The sequence below is a fragment of the Thamnophis sirtalis genome, unplaced genomic scaffold, assembly GCF_051295495.1.
Source record: "Thamnophis sirtalis isolate CommonGarterSnake01/CBP01778 unplaced genomic scaffold, rThaSir2_p1.2 scaffold_14, whole genome shotgun sequence".
Classification (NCBI taxonomy): domain Eukaryota; kingdom Metazoa; phylum Chordata; class Lepidosauria; order Squamata; family Natricidae; genus Thamnophis; species Thamnophis sirtalis.
Genome location: NW_028261394.1, coordinates 6,367,545 through 6,386,620, shown reverse-complemented (window position 1 = coordinate 6,386,620; position 19,076 = coordinate 6,367,545). Strand labels below are relative to the sequence as shown.

At 46.9% G+C, this 19,076-nt stretch overlaps 1 protein-coding gene across 1 annotated transcript in view; it reads left to right on the top strand.

Moving 5' to 3' along the window:
* Positions 1 to 18,310, top strand: part of TRRAP (transformation/transcription domain associated protein) — a 141,252-nt gene extending 122,942 nt beyond the window's left edge. The window contains 5 exon segments of the mRNA XM_087729239.1: positions 6,331 to 6,515; positions 9,146 to 9,349; positions 13,765 to 13,780; positions 13,783 to 13,958; positions 16,719 to 18,310. Coding sequence (XP_087585365.1) covers positions 6,331 to 6,515; positions 9,146 to 9,349; positions 13,765 to 13,780; positions 13,783 to 13,958; positions 16,719 to 17,003 — 866 coding nt within the window. The 3' untranslated portion in view covers positions 17,004 to 18,310.
* The last annotated feature ends 766 nt before the right edge of the window (positions 18,311 to 19,076 follow it).

Here is a 19,076-nt window from a genome sequence, read left to right as displayed (position 1 = left end):
TCTTTTGGGTGGGGAAAACCCGAATCTGAAAGCTTCCAGGTTGGCGGTGGGGGGGGGGATTCTTATTTTGTTGGGGGTGGTACTTGGAATCCGGACAGCTTTATCATTGGGGAAGGAGAGAGATTGTAGTGGTGGCTGAATGGCAAGAAGAACGGGCCTAAAAATTAGACTAGAAAATAGAATAAAATAGAATAGAATAGAATAGAACAGAACAGAATAAGGAATAGAATAAGGAATAGAATAGAAATGAATAGAATAGAGAATAGAATAAGGAATAGAGACTAGAATAGAGAATAGAATAGAATAGAATAAGGAATAGAATAGAATAGAGAATAGAATAGAATAAGGAATAGAATAGAATAAGGAATAGAATAGAGAGTAGAATAGAAATGAATAGAATAAAACAGAATAGAATAAGGAATAGAGTAGAAATGAATAGAACAGAGAATAGAATAGAGAATAGAATAGGGATAGAATAGAATAAGGAATAGAGTAGAAATGAATAGAATAGCGAGTAGAATAAAAATGAATAGAATAGAATAAGGAATAGAGTAGAAATGAATTGAATAGAGAATAGAATAGAATAAAATAGAATAGAGAACAGAATAGAATAGAATAGAGAATAGAATAGAATAGAGAATAGAATAGAGAATAGAATAGAGAATAGAATAGAGAATAGAATAGAGAATAGAATAGAGAATAGAATAGAGAATAGAATAGAGAATAGAATAGAATAAGGAATAGATTAAGGAATAGAATAGAAATGAATACAATAGAATAGAGAACAGAATAGAATAGAATTTCTTTATTGGCCAAGTGTGATTGGACACACAAGGAATTTGTCTTTGGTGCAGATGCTCTCAGGGTACATAAAAAGGCAAGATACATTCGTCAAGAATCATAAGGTACAGCACTTAATGATAGTCATAGGATACAAATAAGTAATCAAATCATGCTAGGAAACAATATAAAGTCTTTAAGAAGATGTTGGATATCCATTTGTCTGAAGTGGTGTAGGGTTTCCTGCCTAAGCAGGGCAGTTGGACTAGAAGACCTCCAAGGTCCCTTCCAACTCTTGTTATTCTATTCTATCCTTCATTGGAGGTCAACGGACAGAGACTGGATGATTATCTTCCAGAGCAGGAAGTTAAGACGGTCATACATGGCCCTAAAATTAGACATGATACACTTAACAACCATCTTGCTTAGCAACAGAACAGACAGTCGCAGTTGTAGTCTTACCTGTAAAACGTCTGTTGGCAAAATAGCATAATACTGGCATTGTTAATTCACAGCGCTCCGTTGAAACCTCAGATCTCTCTTCAGTTGCAATTTATGCCCGGTCGGGGTTTTTTTTTTTGCTTCTCAATTATATTTGATTACAGTATTCAAACAAAACCTTTTGATTCTGGAGGCTTTATTTATTATATTTATGCTTTCGACATTCCGTGAGTTTTTACTGACGGCTGACTATATATAGTGGCCTGTCACACAATCATTCTTTGGGTACAATAAGAGAGAGAGAGAGAGAGAGAGAGAACTTAAACCACCCACCAAGAATATGCTGGGAAAGTAAATACGTCAATCAGAGTCCTTTTTAACAACCCATTTGAGATGGCAATGCATTGTTTCTTTAATGCTTGTTCCCCCCCCTTCTCTTTTCTGCACCCAGATTTTGACAGCTCTTGTTTATTTGCAACAAAGTCCAGTTCACTCTATCAAATAAAAACCCGATGTAGCTTTAGTTTTAATTTTATTTATTTAGTTTGTCAAACATGCACAAGATAACAGGTGTAAGTATAAACATGGACATGAAGAAAGGAAGTGAGTACAAATAAATGGGGACAATAGGACAGGGACGGTAAGCACGCTGGTGCGCTTATGCAGACCCCCCGTGGGACCTCTTAGGAATGGGGTGAGGTCCACGGTGGACAGTTTGAGGTTGAAGCTGTGGGGGGTTTGAGGATGCAACAACGGAGTCAGGTGGAGCATTCCAGGCGTTGACCCCTCTGTTGCTGAAGTTGTATTTTCGGTTCCACCACAAAACCGCGGTAGACTAAAGCGCGCTCGACGAAAGCGCGTATGTGACGTCATCACAGCGCGACGAAAACAGCATGCTGTGAGCGGTAAACTTAAAATTAAAGCGTAAATCTAAACCTAACCCCCCCCAAAACCTAACCCTAAGCCTAACCCTAACCCTAAACCTAAACCTAATCCTAACCCTAAACCTAACCCTTAACCTAACGCTAAACCTAACGCTAACCCTTAACCTAACCCTAAACCTAACCCTAACGCTTAATGTAACCCTAAACCTAACCCTAACCCTTAACCTAACCCTAACCCTAACCCTTACCTTTACGTGAATCGGCTTGCTTTAATTTAATTTTAATTTTAATTTAATTTATTTTTAATTTTATTTGTCGCGCTGCTGATGACGTCAGGTACGCGCTTTGATCGGGCGCGCTTTAGTGGACCGCGGTTTTGACGGGTCACGGTATTTTCTGCAATCGAGTTTGGAGCGGTTGACCTTGAGTTTGCGTCTCTTGTTTGCCCGAGTATTATTGAGGTTGAAGCTGAAGTAGTTGTTGAGAGGTAGGACGTTGTAGCAGACAATTTTGTGGGCTGTGTGTAAGTCCGACCACAGTTCCAGGTTGTCCAAGCCCAAAATTTGGAGCCTGGTGGAGTAAGGGATTCTGTTGTGAGCAGAGGAGTGGAGGATTCTTCTCGTGAAATGCCTCTGGACTCACTCGATCACATGAAGAGCCAAGGTGGTGCAGTGGTTAAATGCAGCACTGCAGGCTACTGCTAGATCAGCAGTTAGCGGTTCAAATCTCACCGGCTCAGGGTTGACTCAGCCTTCCATCCTTCTGAGGTGGGTAAAATGAGGACCCAGATTGTTGGGGGCAATATGCTGACTCTCTGTAAACCACTTAGAGAGGGCTGAAAGCCCTATGAAGCGGTATATAAGTCTACTGCTATTAATGTCTGATACACAGTGTGGGTTCCAACCTTGTGAAGGTTGATGATTCAATTATATTTGTCCCATCGCTTAGCGACGGAGGTTTTGGTCTGTATTTTGGGGCTTGGAAACCCAAGAAGAGAATTCATCACTTGGAGGTGATTTCTGGAGAACCTAGCTCCCTACTCTGTGCTTCCCTTTGGTGAAGACCATTTCTTCCTTCTTACCTAACTCTCTCCCTCTCCAGCCCCTGCAGATGTTTTCTCTTCTCTCTTATAACCTTGAACCCTGCTCAGGGATGCTTGGTTTTGGAGCAGAAGACTTAACAGTTCCATCATCGCCAACTTTCATTGACCCCCCATAATCCCTTGCGGGGTGGAGTCCGGGCCATGGAATGGAGCTGAGTGATGACTGGCCAGATGCCCTTCCTATCACCAATGCAGAGTTTTTGTTCAGCGGATAAATTCTCCTTGTGCCCAGAGAGAGAAATATCTGCCTCCACCTGGAATTGAACTCACAGCCTCCTGATGGTGAGGCGAGAGGCTCCGCCTCTAGGCCACCGCACCACTCAGAAGGCCAACGTTTCCTGCCTAATCTAAAGAAAGCCAACTTGGATTGTCAACCCGAACGGAAAAGCACCCTTCGTTCCTACTTAAGAACAGTGTAAGAGAAGATCAGCCAGAGCTGGGGAGGGTTGAGTTAAGCGTGTCATCAGCCTAGAGTCCTTAAGTTGCCACAAATGGTTCAAATCCAACCCTTCTTGGCCTCCGTTGACCTCTTACCTGGCACCACTTTAAGACTGAACTGTTAGTTGGCCAGATTCCTGTGTATAGATTTGAGCAATACATCTTTCAACTCTTAACTTAAACATATGGTCCAGATCTCCAGCGGCAACCGAGGGAGGGAACCCCAGATCCTTCTCAGGGTTAGATGTTTGCTTATTCAGACTTAATCTTTGCCAGGTTGAGTGTCATCTGTGGGTGGTCTTATTGTGAGGTATCTGTCTCCCTCCCTCCCTCCTTCTATCTCTTTCTCCTTCTGTCACTCTCTTTCTCTCCTCTCTCTTTCTCTCATTCTCTTCCTCCTCTCTTTCCTCTCTCTCCTTCTCTCTTTCTCCTCTCTTTCCCTCCCTCTTCTCTTTCTTTCTCCTCTTTCTCTGTCTCTCCTTCTCTTTCCTTCTCTCCTCTCCTTTCTCCTTCTGTCTTTCTCTCCTCTCTCCTTCTCCTATCTCTTTTTCTCCTTCTCTCTCTTTCTCCTTCTGTCTCTCTTTTTCTCCTCTTTCTTATCTCCTTCTCTCTTTCCCTCCTTCTCTCTTTCTCCTCTCTCTCCTCTCTCTTTCTCCTTCTGTCTCTTTCTCTCCTTCTCTCTCTTTCTCCTTCTCTCTTTCTCTCCTCTCTTTCTCTCCTTCTCTTCCTCCTCTCTTTCCTCTCTCTCCTTCTCTCTCTTTCTCACCTCTTTCTCCTCTCTCTTTCTCTCCCTCTCTCTTCTCTTTCTTTCTCCTCTTTCTCCTTCTCTCCTGTCTTTCTCTCTTTCCTCTTTCTCTCCTTCTCTCTCCTCCTGTCTCTTTCTCTCCTTTTCTCTCTTTCTCCCATCTCTCTTTTTTTCTCCTCCTTATCTCCTTCTCTCATCCCTCCTTCTCTCCTTCTCTCTTTCTCCTCCCTCTCCTCTCTCTTTCTCCTTCTGTCTCTTTCTCTCCTCTCTCTTTCTCCTTCTGTTTCTCTCCTCCTCTCTCTTTCTCCTTCTGCCCCTCTTTCTCTCCTTCTCTCTCTCAGATGGCCAAACACCACGATGCTCTTCTCTTAATCATCTCAGTTTCCTCATAATGATGGATGAAACACGATAGCTTTTATTTAGATGGGCTGATCTTCCAGTCCTTCCCTCTCTCTTCCATTGTTCGCTCCCTCCCTCCTCCAGAGGTTACCTCGGAAGCAATCCAGGCCTTGACAATAGAAAAGGCTGCCCACCCATCGCAAAGCACGCACAGGCACTTGAGGGCCTCACGTTCCTCCCTTTTCTCTCCCGCAGAAGAGTGCAGCTGTTGCCTCTCATTGTTGTAAGGGTTCCAGTAGAATGTCAGAAAAACTTCAAAAATGTGCTGACTGAATATCCCTCCCCCCCCAGCATCTGCAATGGGTCAATCAACTCGATACTGTAGCTGTGATATTGGGGGTGGACAAACTGAGAGGCTTTGAGTGAAAAATCCAGAGTCCATCCTGCTCAACGCAGAGGCTACCATATTTTTCAGAGTATAAGACGCACCTTTCCCCCACAAAAGAGCCTGGAAATGTTGGTGCATCTTATACACTGAATAAAGCCATTGTTGGCCTCCCAAAGCCCCACCCTCCCGCATCCCATTTTTTGTGAAAAATGGGCGAAAACAGGCCGTTTTTCACCAAAACGGGGGTGTTTCTGCCTCCCCCCCCCAGAAGCACTCTGCAGGCTTCAGCAGGGCTGGGGGAAGGGGAAAATGCCCCCGTTTTGGTGAAAGGAGTGCTCCTGGGGGCCAGGGAAAACAAAAACTTTTTTTTCTCTTACTTACCATATTTTTCGGAGTAGTTTAGTTTTAGTTTATTACTTTTATTGAGTTTGTATGCCGCCCTATTCCCGAGAGACTCAGGGCGGATAAGAGTATAAGATGCACCTGAGTATAAGACGCACCAAGGTTTTGAAGAGGCAAATTAAAAAAAAAAACGTTTTTGCATTCTGCAGACCTTTTATGAAAATGTGCCTGTTTTTTTTTTCTTTTTCAAAAAAAGGGCATGAATAGCCTTTAGGAGGCTTGTAGAGTGCTCCTGGAGGCTGGGGGAGGGCAGAAATGAGCAAAAAACTGCCCGTTTTTCGCTCATTTCTGCCCTCCCCAGCCCCCAGGAGTACTCTCAAAGCCTCCTAAAGGCTATGCATGGCCATTTTGGCGAAGGGGGCGAGGTTTTGGGAGACAAAAATGCTGCATTCAGTGTATAAGACGCACCCAGATTTTCAGCCTCTTTTTTGAGGAAATAAGGTGCGTCTTATACTCTGAAAAATATGGTACGTGCGAGGGGAGCTTTTACCTAATAAAACAAAACTTTGAGGAAACTCCAGCCTTGGAGTCTTCTTTCGTTGGGAGCGTTACTTGGAACCTGAATCTGAACGCTTCCAGGTCCGTCCCCCACCCAAAAGAAAGTCCAAGCCCCTGCCCAGCACCCATAGGTCCATCACATGATCCAATCAGGCACCACCCAAAACTGGAGATGCCTCCCAGTCACGCCATTCCAGGTGCGGAGCAAGAGGGCCTTGAGACTAGGATGCTTTGGACCTCTCAGTGATGGTCCTTCCTGCTGTTTTCCACAAAATGAATTGCTTCCTTTTGGTTTTTCTCCTCCTTCCTCCAGTTCCCCGCGTTGTGGCTGTCTCCCCCCAGATGCGCCTTGTGGAGGACAATCCTTCTTCTCTCTCCCTGGTGGAGATCTACAAGCAACGTTGCGCCAAGAAAGGGATTGAACACGACAGCCCCATTTCTCGCTACTACGACCGGCTGGCTACCGTCCAGGCACGAGGGACCCAGGCCAGTCATCAGGTATTGCGTCCACTTTGTGTCCACTTCTGGTTACCACCATTCCAAAAAAGGTAGATTCAGGTTCTAGAAAGAGGACGGAAAAGAGCACCCAAGATGATTAGGGGAAAGAAGGATAAACTGTACGAAGAACGGTTGCAGGAATTGGGAATGTCTAATGCAGGGGTTGACAGCCTGTGGCTTTGGAGCCGCATGTGGCTCTTCCATTCCACTGCTGTGGCTCCCTGTTGCCGGTCGGCTCCACAATTGATAGGGTTAGGACAGGTAGAGGAAAAAGGACGCTGTGCTAGGAGGAGACTCTATGGTGGGGGAACTGGACTTCCGGTCAGCAAGGGAAAAAGGATGGCGCACTAGGAGGAGACTCTATGGTGTGGGAACCGGACTTCCAGTTGGTAGAGGAAAAAGGATGCCACACTAGGCGGAGACTATAGTGGGGAAACCGGACTTCTGGTCAGGAAGCGAAAAAGGATGGCGCACTAGGAGGAGACTCTGGTGGGGGAACCGGACTTCCAGTTGGTAGAGGAAAAAGGACGCCGCGCTAGGAGGAGACTCTATGGTGGGGGGAACTGGACTTCAGGTCAGCTCCAGAATTGAATGGGGGGCTTCCGGTTAGGACCTTTGTGGTTCTTTGAGTGTTTAAGGTTGCTGATCCCTGGTCTAGTGAAAAGAAGAACTAGGGGCTGGCATGATAGCATCTTCCAATGTCTAAGAGGTTGCCACAAAGAAGAGGGGGGGGGGGTTCAACTTATTCTCTAAAATGCCTGAAGGCAGAACAAGAAGCAATGGGTGGAAACTAATCAAGGAGAGAAGCAACTTAGAACTAAGGAGACATTTCCTAACAGTTAGAACAATTAACCGGTGGAACAACTTGCCTCCAGAAGTTGTGAATGCTCCAACACTGGAACTTTTTAAGAAGATGTTGGAGAACCATTTGTCTGAAATGGCCTAGGGCCTCCTGCTTGAGCAGGGGGTTGGACTAGAAGACCTCCAAGGTGCCTATTCTAACCGTATGCTATGCTGTTGGGTTGTTCACTCCAGAGACTGGCCTTTTACTGTTGGCATTTAAACCCTGTTCCGACGCCTTTCCCTTAATTTCCTTACTCTGACTAAAGCACAATTTGACCCTTCCTAAGAAAGGGGTTGGTGCGTATTAATCTTCCATTACCATCCTTACTCATCCATTTCTGATCCGAAAGGGCTAGCTTAAAAGGTTTAAAATTTATAGGCGGACCGAAGGGTTGTCCTTGACCCGTTTTTAATTCCAGCTGCACCGTATCTCTAAAGTTCACCTGTTAATAAGCAACCTTTCATTCTTTGCCCAGCCTAAAAAAAAAAATCAAGTGGCTTGGAACATCTGTCTCCTTTTCTTTTTCTTTTTCTTCCTTGCCTTCAGCGCGCAGAAATTTTGTCTCCCTAAATAATTTAATTTGAGCAAGTGCCGTAATTGTTCTTCGCGAGCAGTTCTCCTTTTTATTTCCAACTACAATTAATTAAGGCCAGGCCTTGCTGTAGTAATTCATTACAGGTGACTTACACATATTCAATAGCAATAGCAATAGCAGTTAGACTTATATACCGCTTCATAGGGCTTTCACATCCCTCTCTAAGCGGTTTACAGAGTCAGCATATCGCCCCCAACAACAATCCGGGTCCTCATTTTACCCACCTCGGAAGGATGGAAGGCTGAGTCAACCCTGAGCCGGTGAGATTTGAACAGCCGAACTGCAGAACTTCAGAACTGCACTCAGCTTGAAGTAGCCTGCAGTGCTGCATTTAACCACTGCGCCACCTCGGCTCTAACACGTGAGACCCAGCTTGCCTGTAGAAGGAGCAAAAAAGCCTCCATAGATCCCCTGTAAATATCTTTTGTGGCCATGGACCATGGCCAAGGATGCCCAAGTTTTAAACCAACATTTCTTCCAGCCTTCGCGGACTCCCTTATGATGACATTACAGCCCTTAAGGGATTCCCGCGAAAAAACAGGTTGAGACCTGTTGTGGCCCAGCAGGAGCCGTTGGAGCTGCCACCAGACTCCGACAACGAGGGGCCCTATGAGTCAGCTCTGGAGGATGTGGAGGACCCTGGACAGGGTTCCGACTCCGAGCAGGGCACAGAGAGACTTGTTGGCCACCAGGTGGCGCCTGAGCCGTGGGTCAGTGGGGAGGAGACAAGGGAGAGTGATCCAGAAACCAACTGTGAGTTGTTCCGGGATGCATGCCGTCGAAGGGCTACTCGGCGTCAAGAGCAACTACGTAATTACGGGAGGTAATTACCCTCAGCTGATGGTCATTAGGCTCCTCTCCAGACTATAAAAGAGACTGCTTGTGCCACGCCCTTCTTGCAGAAGTCAACGCTTTGACTAAAGAGAAACTAACTTGGCAGGCTGGATTGCTGCCAGAGTTTGTCTGAATTGCTGCCAAGGTTTGTCGGCCTTGCTGCCAAGGTCCTTATCTGTTTGTTTACTTGGCTTTCAGCCACCGAGAGTCTGATCTTGTTATTAAAGGACATTCTCATTAAGCGTGTCTCGGCTTTCGTTACTGGACGGAGGAGGGGGTCAGAACAGAGACCCATCGTCCTTCACCAACCAACGTCAGCCACCCACCTCCTGATCAACTTTGCTCTTCCCTTCTCAGGTCCTCCGGGATATTCTGAAAGAAGTTCAGGGCAACATGGTGCCACGCAGCATGCTGAAGGAATGGGCCCTTCACACGTTCCCCAACGCCACCGACTACTGGACCTTCCGTAAGATGTTCACCATCCAGTTGGCGCTGATCGGTTTCGCGGAATTTGTCTTCCATCTGAACCGACTCAACCCTGAGATGCTGCAGATTGCTCAGGTAGGTTTCGAGGGAGGGTTGGCGCTTAGGGGCCTTGTCTGTGAGAAGTGACCCCACGCACTGACCCCACTGCTGTGGCCTTTTGGCCACGGGCCTCTCCAGCAGCCAAATCACAGGAGGAGGAGGAGGCAGTGTGGGAGTCCAGGGTCAGCATCAAGGCAACCTGAGAGCTCCCAGGGGTAAGAGGGAATGGAGCTGGCAAAGAGAGAGAGAGAGGGAGGGAGGAGCCTGGGCCGTCCGTCAGCCCTCAGATGGGGAGTCAACAGCCCCCAGGTCTGGAGGTGGCTGATGAGGAAGAGGAGGAACAGCTGGGTCCAGTGCCTGACGCATGGATGTGCAGAAGACAGAGGGGAGAGGAGAGCAGTGGAAATCTATGGGCCGGTCCTTGGGACGGAAGCCCCACCCTATCTCTGGGGATCAAAGGCAGGGGGCGGAGATGAATAGATGTGCAGAAGACAGAGGGGAGAGGAGAGCAGTGGAAATCTATGGGCCAGTCCTTGGGACAGAAGAGCCACTGCTGCTAGCAAAGCCCCACCCTATCTCTGGGGATCAAAGGCAGGGGGCGGAGATGAATAGATGTGCAGAAGACAGAGGGGAGAGGAGAGCAGTGGAAATCTATGGGCCAGTCCTTGGACAGAAGAGCCACTGCTGCTAGCAAAGCCCCACCCTAGCTCTGGGGATCAAAGGCAGGGGGCGGAGATGAATAGATGTGAGAGACAACTATTCATCTCCCTGCCGGACGGACTTGTTAGCCTGCGGTGAGAGAGAAAATTTTTGCCGGGGCTGCCGGTGCTACCAATAAGGGAATCTTTGAGTTCACTTCAAGACGGTTTGTCGTGTTTGGAGAGCTGGGTCAGAACACCCACTTAGACTCTGGGGAGAAACCACCCTTACACAGCAGATACAACGCATCTGTTCTTTGCCCACACCCGTACACGCAAATGCAACACCTTGGTTCGCCACAGAGAAGGAACCTCAGGTATCTTCTCCGGCCACTGTGGAGAAGGAGAAGAAATCGAGAAGGAAGTCCAGAACTCTTCCCGTCTTTTCCTTGACTTGCTCTTAAGGCGGAAAGATGCTGAGTTTGCTGAACATTTTTTTCTAGCAGATTTTTTTTATTATTTTTTCCCTTTTACAACACCTTACAGTCATTACATCAACATTGTTATGTCATCATACCTGTACCTGTATATAATATTTCGCTTCTATATTTACACACCTTTATAGACAGTTCTCTATATATCTATATCTATATCTATATCTATATCTATATCTCTATCTATATCTCTATCTATCTATCTATCTATCTATCTATCTATCTATCTATCTATCTATCTATCTATTGTGTTTTTGGCTTAATTAATTTTATTCTTATTTTGCAGCCCTTTGTACCAATTGTTCCAAATTTCATAATATTCCGGCTCTTCTTTATCTTTTAATTTCAGTGTTAATTTGTCCATCTCTGCACAATCCAAGGTTTTTTTTTATCACTAATTTGTCCGAGGGGGTATTATTTTTGTCCAGCATTGGGCTGAACATTTTAATAGACCCTTTCCCCCCCCCCTCCTCCTCCTCCTCCTCCTCCTCCTCCTCCTCCTCCCTCCTCCTCCTCCTCCTCCTCCTCCTCCCCTCCTCCTCTCTTCCTCCTCCTCCCCTCTTCCTCCTCCTCCTCCCCCTCCTGCTCCTCCTGCTCCTCCTCCTCCCCCTCTTCCTCCTCCTCCTCCTCCCCCTCCTGCTCCTCTCCTCCTCCCCTCCTCCTCTTCCTCCCCCTCCTGCTCCTCCTCCTCCCCCTCTTCCTCCTCTCCTTCTCCTCCTTCCCCTCCTCCTCCTCTCCTCCTCCTCTTCCTCCCCCTCCCCTTCCTGCTCCTCCTCCTCCCCCTCCCCTTCCTGCTCCTCCTTCTCCCCCTCCCCTCCTCCTCCTCCTTCTCCCCCTCCCCTCCTCCTTCCAATTCCAGAGCCAAGGTGGCGCAGTGGTTAAATGCAGCACTGCAGGCTACTGCTAGATCAGCAGGTCAGTGGTTCAAATCTCACCGGCTCAGGGTTGACTCAGCCTTCCATCCTTCCGAGGTGGGTAAAATGAGGACCCAGATTGTTGGGGGCAATATGCTGACTCTCTGTAAACCGCTTAGAGAGGCCTGAAAGGCCTATGAAGCGGTATATAAGTCTACTGCTATTGCTATAAAATTCTCAACCATTCCTTTTCAGCCACATTGTCAGGAAGAACATCAAAAGTCTCTGTGCGGCTGGGAAAAAACCCAGAAACAAGAGCAATTTTTTCTCCCCCCCCCCCATTTCCCCCTCCCCAATCGGGCCGACCCATCCGGCAACACAACAAAAGAAGCCCATTATTCAGGATTGATATCTTGCTGAGAGAGCTGATACCTGTCATCTTTATACGCCGGTTAATAGAGGGCTGCGTTCTGTAGCTGAATTTCTTGTTAACCTCGCTGTGCCGATCCTGCCCGAGCGGGTTGGGGAAACGGGCTCTTTGCATTCCGCCCGAACGCCAAACTCCTCTATGCGAAACACCGCCTGCAATTAAATAGGGACAGGACTCCCCCCATCCCCACTTGTTTTTCCCCCAATCTGAAATCTCTAGGACGGTGATGGAGAACCTTGTGTGGCACCGAGGGCCTAAACCGCAACGTCTGTGCGTTTGTGTACACTGGAGTGCCAAAAACCCGAAGACCAGCTGGCCGGCACACCCATGTCTGTTTTTGGGGCTGTTTTGGGGGCCATTTTCAGGCTGTTTTTGGCCCGAAAAAATCGCCCCAAAACAGCCTGGAAATGTCCCTGAAAATGGCCTGAAAAACCTGTTTTTCAGGCTGTTTTCTGGGCTGTGTTTTAGCCCGTTGTCGGGCTGTTTTTAGCCCGAAAAATGGCCCCCAAACAGCCTCAAAAACAACCTTTTTCGGCCATTTTTCGGGCTCAGCTCAGCACCCGCGAAGACCAGCTGGCCGGCGTGCACATGCTTGCTTTTTGGGACTGTTTTCTGGACTTTCCTTGGGCCTGGAAAAACCCCCCAAACAGCCTGGAAATGACTCTGAAAACGGCCTGAAAAACCTGTTTTTAAGGCTGTTTTTCTGGGCTATTTTTAGGCTGTTTTTAGCCCTATAAATGGCCCCAAACAGCCTCAAAAACAACCTTTTTCGACTGTTTTTCCGGCCGTTTTCAGGAGCTCAGCACCCACGAAGACCAGCTGGCCGGCGTGCACATGCTTGCTTTTTGGACTGTTTTGGGGACCATTTTCAGGTTGTTTTTGGGCCCGGAAAATCCCCACAAACAGCCTGGAAATGACTCTGAAAATAGCCTGAAAAACCTGTTTTTAAGGCTGTTTTTCTGGGGTATTTTTAGGCTGCTTTTAGCCCCATAAATGGCTCCAAAACAGCCTCAAAAACAACCTTTTTGGCCGTTTTTCGGGCCGTTTTCAGGAGCTCTGGCACCCGCGAAGACCACCTGGCTGGCGTGCGCATGCTTGTTTTTTGGGCTGTTTTGGGGACCATTTTCAGGCTGTTTTTGGGCCCCCCAAAAAACCACCAAACAGCCTGGAAATGTCTCTGAAAATGGCCTGAAAAACCTGTTTTTCAGGCTGTTTTCTCAGCTGTATTTAGCCCGTTTTCAGGCTGTTTTTAGCCCGAAAAACGGCCCAAAAACAACCTCAAAAACAATATTTGTGGCCGTTTTTTGGCCCATTTTCAGGAGCTCGGCACCCGCAAAGACCAGCTGGCTGTGTTTGTGTGTTTGTCTGTGTGTGTGTGTGTGTGTGTGTGTGTGTGAAGGTTAAGATCTAAACCATTGTCATTAAAATTGCGCTAACTGAACGCAACCGCACTTAACCACTGAATGGGGCACCTTCCACGTCCTTAATACATGAAGTCCACCATTTCCGCCCTCTGAGCAGGATGTTGCTTTAAGTGAGTTTTGCCCCATTTTACGAGCTTTCTCGCCGCAGACGTTTGAAGTGAATTGCCCGCGGTCGTAAAGTGAATCCGGCTTCCCCCTTGTTTGCTTGTCAGACGGGTCCCCCCAAAAAGGGGGATCACATTGCAACCATCCTAAATGGGAGCCAGTTGTGGGTTAATTTTAATCACGTCACCGTGGGGATGCTGCGTTGGTCGTAAGCGTGAAAAATGTCCATAAGTTCCTTGTTTCTGGTGCGTCGTAACTTTGAACGTCTATTATACGAACCGTTGTAAGTCGAGAACTACCTGGACATTGTCTCTTTCCGTCACGTTAACAATTAATTTTGGCGTAGAAGTGTTTGGAAGTCTCGGGGGTGGGGGGTCACCCTGAAGATCTTGGAGGACCCCCCGGTGGTCCCAGGTTGTGCACCATTGTTTTGGGAGTAGATTTTCTTTCCCCCTTTCTCTGTCGTTCCTTTCAACGTTGTGCTTGTCTTTCGTTCCAAACCTTAGGATACGGGCAAATTAAACGTGCCTATTTCCGGTTCGACATCAACGACGCTACCGGGGATCTCGACGCCAACCGACCCGTCCCGTTTCGGCTCACCCCAAACATTTCGGAGTTCCTCACCACCATCGGGGTCTCCGGGCCCCTCACAGCCTCCATGATTGCCGTGGCTCGTTGTTTTGCTCAACCGAACTTCAAAGTAAGTGTGTAGTAGCTGTTCTGGTGCTGGGCCGGGGTGCTGAGAGGGGCACCCAGTCGCTCCCTCGGCTACCAGGACATTTATTGGTGGATTGATTTGAAACGGACGGATTGTCTGTGTGCTGCCTTTATTATTTTTACAAGTAACGAAAGGCAATGGACAACCTTATAAGGTGGGTTGTCTGGGAGAAAATGATTGGTCCGAAATCACCCAGCTGGCATTCATGCCTAAGGTGGGACTAGAACTCCCAGTCTCCTGGTGATTGGTCCAAAGTCACCCAGCTGGCTTTCATGCGGAAGGCGGGACTAGAACTCCCAGTTTCCTGGTGATTGGTCCAAAGTCACTCAGTTGACTTTCATGCTGAAGGCGGGTCTAGAACTCCCAGTCTCCTGGTGATTGGTCCAAAGTCACCCAGCTGGCTTTCATGCGGAAGGCGGGACTAGAACTCCCAGTCTCCTGGTGATTGGTCCAAAGTCACCCAGCTGATTTTCATGCTGAAGATGGGTCTAGAACTCCCAGTCTCCTGGTGATTGGTCCAAAGTCACCTAGATGGCTTTCATGCTGAAGGCGGGACTAGAACTCCCAGTCTCCTGGTGATTGGTCCAAAGTCACTCAGTTGACTTTCATGCTGAAGGCGGGACTAGAAGTCCCAGTCTCCTGGTGATTGGTCCAAAGTCACCCAGCTGGTTTTCATGCGGAAGGCGGGACTAGAAATCCCAGTCTCCTGGTGATTGGTCCAAAGTCACCCAGCTGGCTTTCATGCGGAAGGCGGGACTAGAACTCCCAGTCTCCTGGTGATTGGTCCAAAGTCACCCAGTTGGCTTTCATGCCTAAGGTGGGACTAGAACTCCCAGTCTCCTGGTGATAGGCTCAAAGTCCAGTTCGCTTTGATGCTTAAGAGGACTAGAACTCACAGTTTCCTGGTGATTGGCTTAAAATCACCCAACCAGCTTTCATGCCTAAGGCCAGACTAGAACTCCCAGTCTCCTGGTGATTGGCCCAAAGTCACCCAGATGGCATTCGCATCTAAAGTGGGACTAGAACTCACCTTTTCTTGGTTTCTAGGCTGGTGCCGTAACTAAACTATTTCTCTTTAGTTTCTATTTATTATTAAATTTATATGCCACCCCATCTCATTGTCTCAAGTTACTCTGGGCAGCTTTCAGCTCTATAAAAACATAAATATAAGGGTATTAAAAGCATTAAAATTAAGATTAACAACAATTAATGAAAAATTCCATCGGCCAAGCAAATTTTTGTCTGTGTGGGCTTTTCAAAAGTATCCTGGTATTGTCCATACAGGTTTGGATATTCTGAATATTTGAGTATCCTTTTAGTCCTGTCGGTTAATGACCGCAATAGACAGAATTTACATTCCTAATAAATTATGATTATCACCCTGAAGGCATTATCATAAATTGTGCCAAATTAGCATCAATTGTAACAGATTGTGATGATCGCCCAGGATAAATGATCGTAATTGTAATAAATTGTGATTCTTATTCTGGATAAATGATTGTCAATGCAACCTCCCCAACCCCCCATTCACCAAAAGAGGATCAGATTAAAACATTTTATCAGTTTGCCTGAAAACCTCCGTTAAAGAGAGATCCAACCTAGAACTGAGGAGAAATGGAGACGAAATGTTGGCAATCTTCCAATATTTGAGGGGCTGCCATAAAGAAGAGAGGTGTATGATTTATTCTCCGAAAGCACCTGAGGGCAGGACAAGAAGCAATGGGTGGAAACTAATCAAGGAGAGAAGCAACTTAGAACTAAGGAGAAATTTCCTGATAGTTAGAACAATGAATCAGTGGAACAACTTGCCTCCAGAAGTTGTGAATCCTCCAACATTAGAAGTTTTTAAGAAGATGTTAGATAACCATTTGTCTGAAGTGGTGTAGGGTTTCCTGTCTAGGCAGGGGGTTGGACTAGAAGACCTCCAAGGTCCCTTCCTATTCCTATTCCTATTCTACTCTACTCTACTCTACTCTACTCTACTCTACTCTACTCTACTCTACTCTACTCTACTCTACTCTACTCTACTCTACTCTACTCTACTCTACTCTATCTATGGAATGGTTGCAGGTCTTCCTTCTGCTTGGAAGGCCTATGCTCGTAGTCCTCAGTGAGGTGCTTCTGCTGAGCCTCCTTCTCCGTCAGATCCAATTTGAACTGAGCTGTTTTGCCAACTCTTTCTCCTGGTGGCTGCTTAGCTCCAGCAACTGCTTCCTGTTTGGGCCCTAATAGCAATAGCAATAACAGTTAGACTTATATACCGCTTCATAGGGCTTTTTAGCCCTCTCTAAGCGGTTTACAGAGTCAGCACATTGCCCCCACAGTCTGGGTCCTCATTTCACCCACCTCGGAAGGATGGAAGGCTGAGTCAACCTTGAGCCAGTGAGATTTGAACTGCTGAACTGCAGATAACAGTCAGCTGAAGTGGCCTGCAGTACTGCACCCTAACCACTGCATCACCTCGGCTCATAAGGAGCCCAAGCTGGCAGGCGAGGAGTGGCTGGGAGGGGAGGAGCAAGTAGAGGCCAGTGATGCGCCCCTCAACGTGAGATGACATCAACCTGGCCATGCTCACCCAGTCACATGACCACCTGGCCACGCCCACCCAGCCGGTCCTTAGGAAGATCCCATTAGCGGTCCGCGGGATTTAAAATTATGAATTTAGTGGCCCTTGGGAACCCCTGGATTGAAGACCTCCAAGGTCGCTTCCATCTCTCACTCTGTTCTTCCGTTCTCTTCTAGGTCGACGGCATCCTGAAAACAGTGCTGCGGGATGAGACCATTGCTTGGCATAAGAAGACCCAAGAGGATACCTCCTCTCCGCTCTCGGCAGCCGGGCAGCCGGAGAACATGGACAGCCAACAGCTGGTGTCGCTGGTTCAGAAAGCTGTGACCGCCATCATGACCAGGCTCCATAACTTGGCTCAGTTCGAAGGCGGCGAAAGCAAAGTCAACACCTTGGTTGCGGCCGCCAATAGCTTGGACAACCTGTGCCGCATGGACCCAGCGTGGCATCCGTGGCTCTAGACGTCTCCTTGAAGGCTTGGACGATAGCAAAGCCCATTGAGATACAATGAGGACCTTCAAGGCCCATCACGGATGGTTCTTCGCCCTGATGTCTCCGCCATGATCATGTTCCCATGAGCTTGTTGTGTTTTTAGACTCTCATCTCAAAAGTTCGGATTCCTGCTTCCTCATCACGCTGACATCTCTCCGTTCCGAGGAAATCATCCAAAGCAGGAGTGGGGGTCTCCAACCTTTGCAATTTGGAGACTGGTGGACTTCAATTCCCAGAGTTAGCTGGCTGAGGAACTCTGAGAGTTGAAGTCCACCAGTGTCAAAAGTTCCAAAGGACGAGATTTGAACTTTTGCACGTCGGAAAACCATCTCATTTTACGCCGTGAGCAAGAAGAGCAGAGATTTGGCTGGCTGAGGAACTCTGGGAGTTGAAGTCCACAAGCCTTCAAGGTTGGAGACCCCTGTTCCAAAGGACGAGATTTGAACTTTTGCACGTCGGAAAACCACCTCATTTTACGCCGTGAGCAAGAAGAGCGAAGACGCCGGCGAGAGTTTTGAAACTTGCCTGGGATTCCTCGCCAATTTGGGGTTTAAAAAAAAAAAGAAAAGAATTATTCCCCCTTCCTCGAGGATACCGATGTGCGGAGTTTTATTTTTAAAAACTTTACTTTTTGGCCGGTGACAAAGACAGTTGAAAAAAATCATTTTTAATCCAGCCAAAAACATAGGCGAGTTAGTGGGCATTGTACAGTGATTTTTGTAAGAAAGATGTACAGGGGGGAAAAAAAAACCTCTTGTTTTTGTTGGTGTTGTTAATTGTTTCAGTTGCTAGTTGGTTAAAAAAAACAAAACCCAGGAAATGATCAAATTGTGCTACTTCTACGAACTTTCTACGGTGAAAGTGGACTCATTTCTGGGTTGGCGAAACTCTTCGGCAGCCCAGGACTTGCCTAAACCTGAAACTGTCGTCCGTTTTAAAACAAGTATTTGGAAGTAACCCATTTGCTCAAATCCCCCCCAAAAAACTTTTGAAAAGTATTTTAAATTCCTTTTGTTTCATTTCAGCTCTGACCAATTTAAATATAGATCCTTAAACGACTTCCCGTGGAGCTGCTATATATTTTTTTTTAGTTTTAGCTGTGTAATTTAAAAGGAAAAAAACCCACGAAGAAATTGTTTTTATTGCATCCATCTAGCCTTTTTATATATATATATATATAAAAAAAACCTGTATTGCAATATTGAGAATGTTCCAGTTCAAAATTTGTACGGAGTGAACTTTTCTTCGGAATAAATATTTTCTAAAATGTCAAGAATGGCCCTCATTGAGCTCATAGTGGTGTTCAGAGGTGAGCCTGTCGATCGGAAAGGTCGGCGGTTCGAATCCCTAGCGCCGCATAGCAGAGTGAGCTCCCGTGACTTGTCCCAGCTTCTGCCAACCTAGCAGTTTGAAAGCGCGTAAGAAATGCAAGTCGAAAAATAGGAACCACCTTTGGCGGGAAGGGAACAGTCTTCGGTGCGGCTTTGGCATTTAGACATGCCGTCCACATGACCACGGAGGCGTCTTCGGACAGCGCTGGCTCTTCGGCTTTGAAGCGGAGATGAGCACCGCCCCCTAGAGTCGGGAACGACTAGCACATAGGAGAACCTTTAAAGTTAACCTTTAACTTTACCTAAATTCCTTAATTGCTTTGCTTAAACAGCAGTTGCAAAAATTGCTTTGATGTGCAGAAATTGCTTTGATATTCAAACGTTCTAAGAACCTGGTGCTCCCTCCTCCCTCCCTCCGTGTTAAGTTACTTTTCCTTGGAAAGCATTTCTCAAATGACTCCATTGTTCCTTGGAATTCCCGAAAGAAAACTGGTAGCTGGTGAGATCTTCTGAAGATGAGAATCCACCTATCAGGATCCCGAAACTTAGAAAACTTAAGAGAGGAATCTTGCCAAACTAAAGCAGAATGTTAAGTTACTTTTCCTTGGAAAGCATTTCTCAAATGACTCCATTGTTCCTTGGAATTCCCGAAAGAAAACTGGTAGCTGGTGAGATCTTCTGAAGATGAGAATCCACCTACCAGGATCCCAA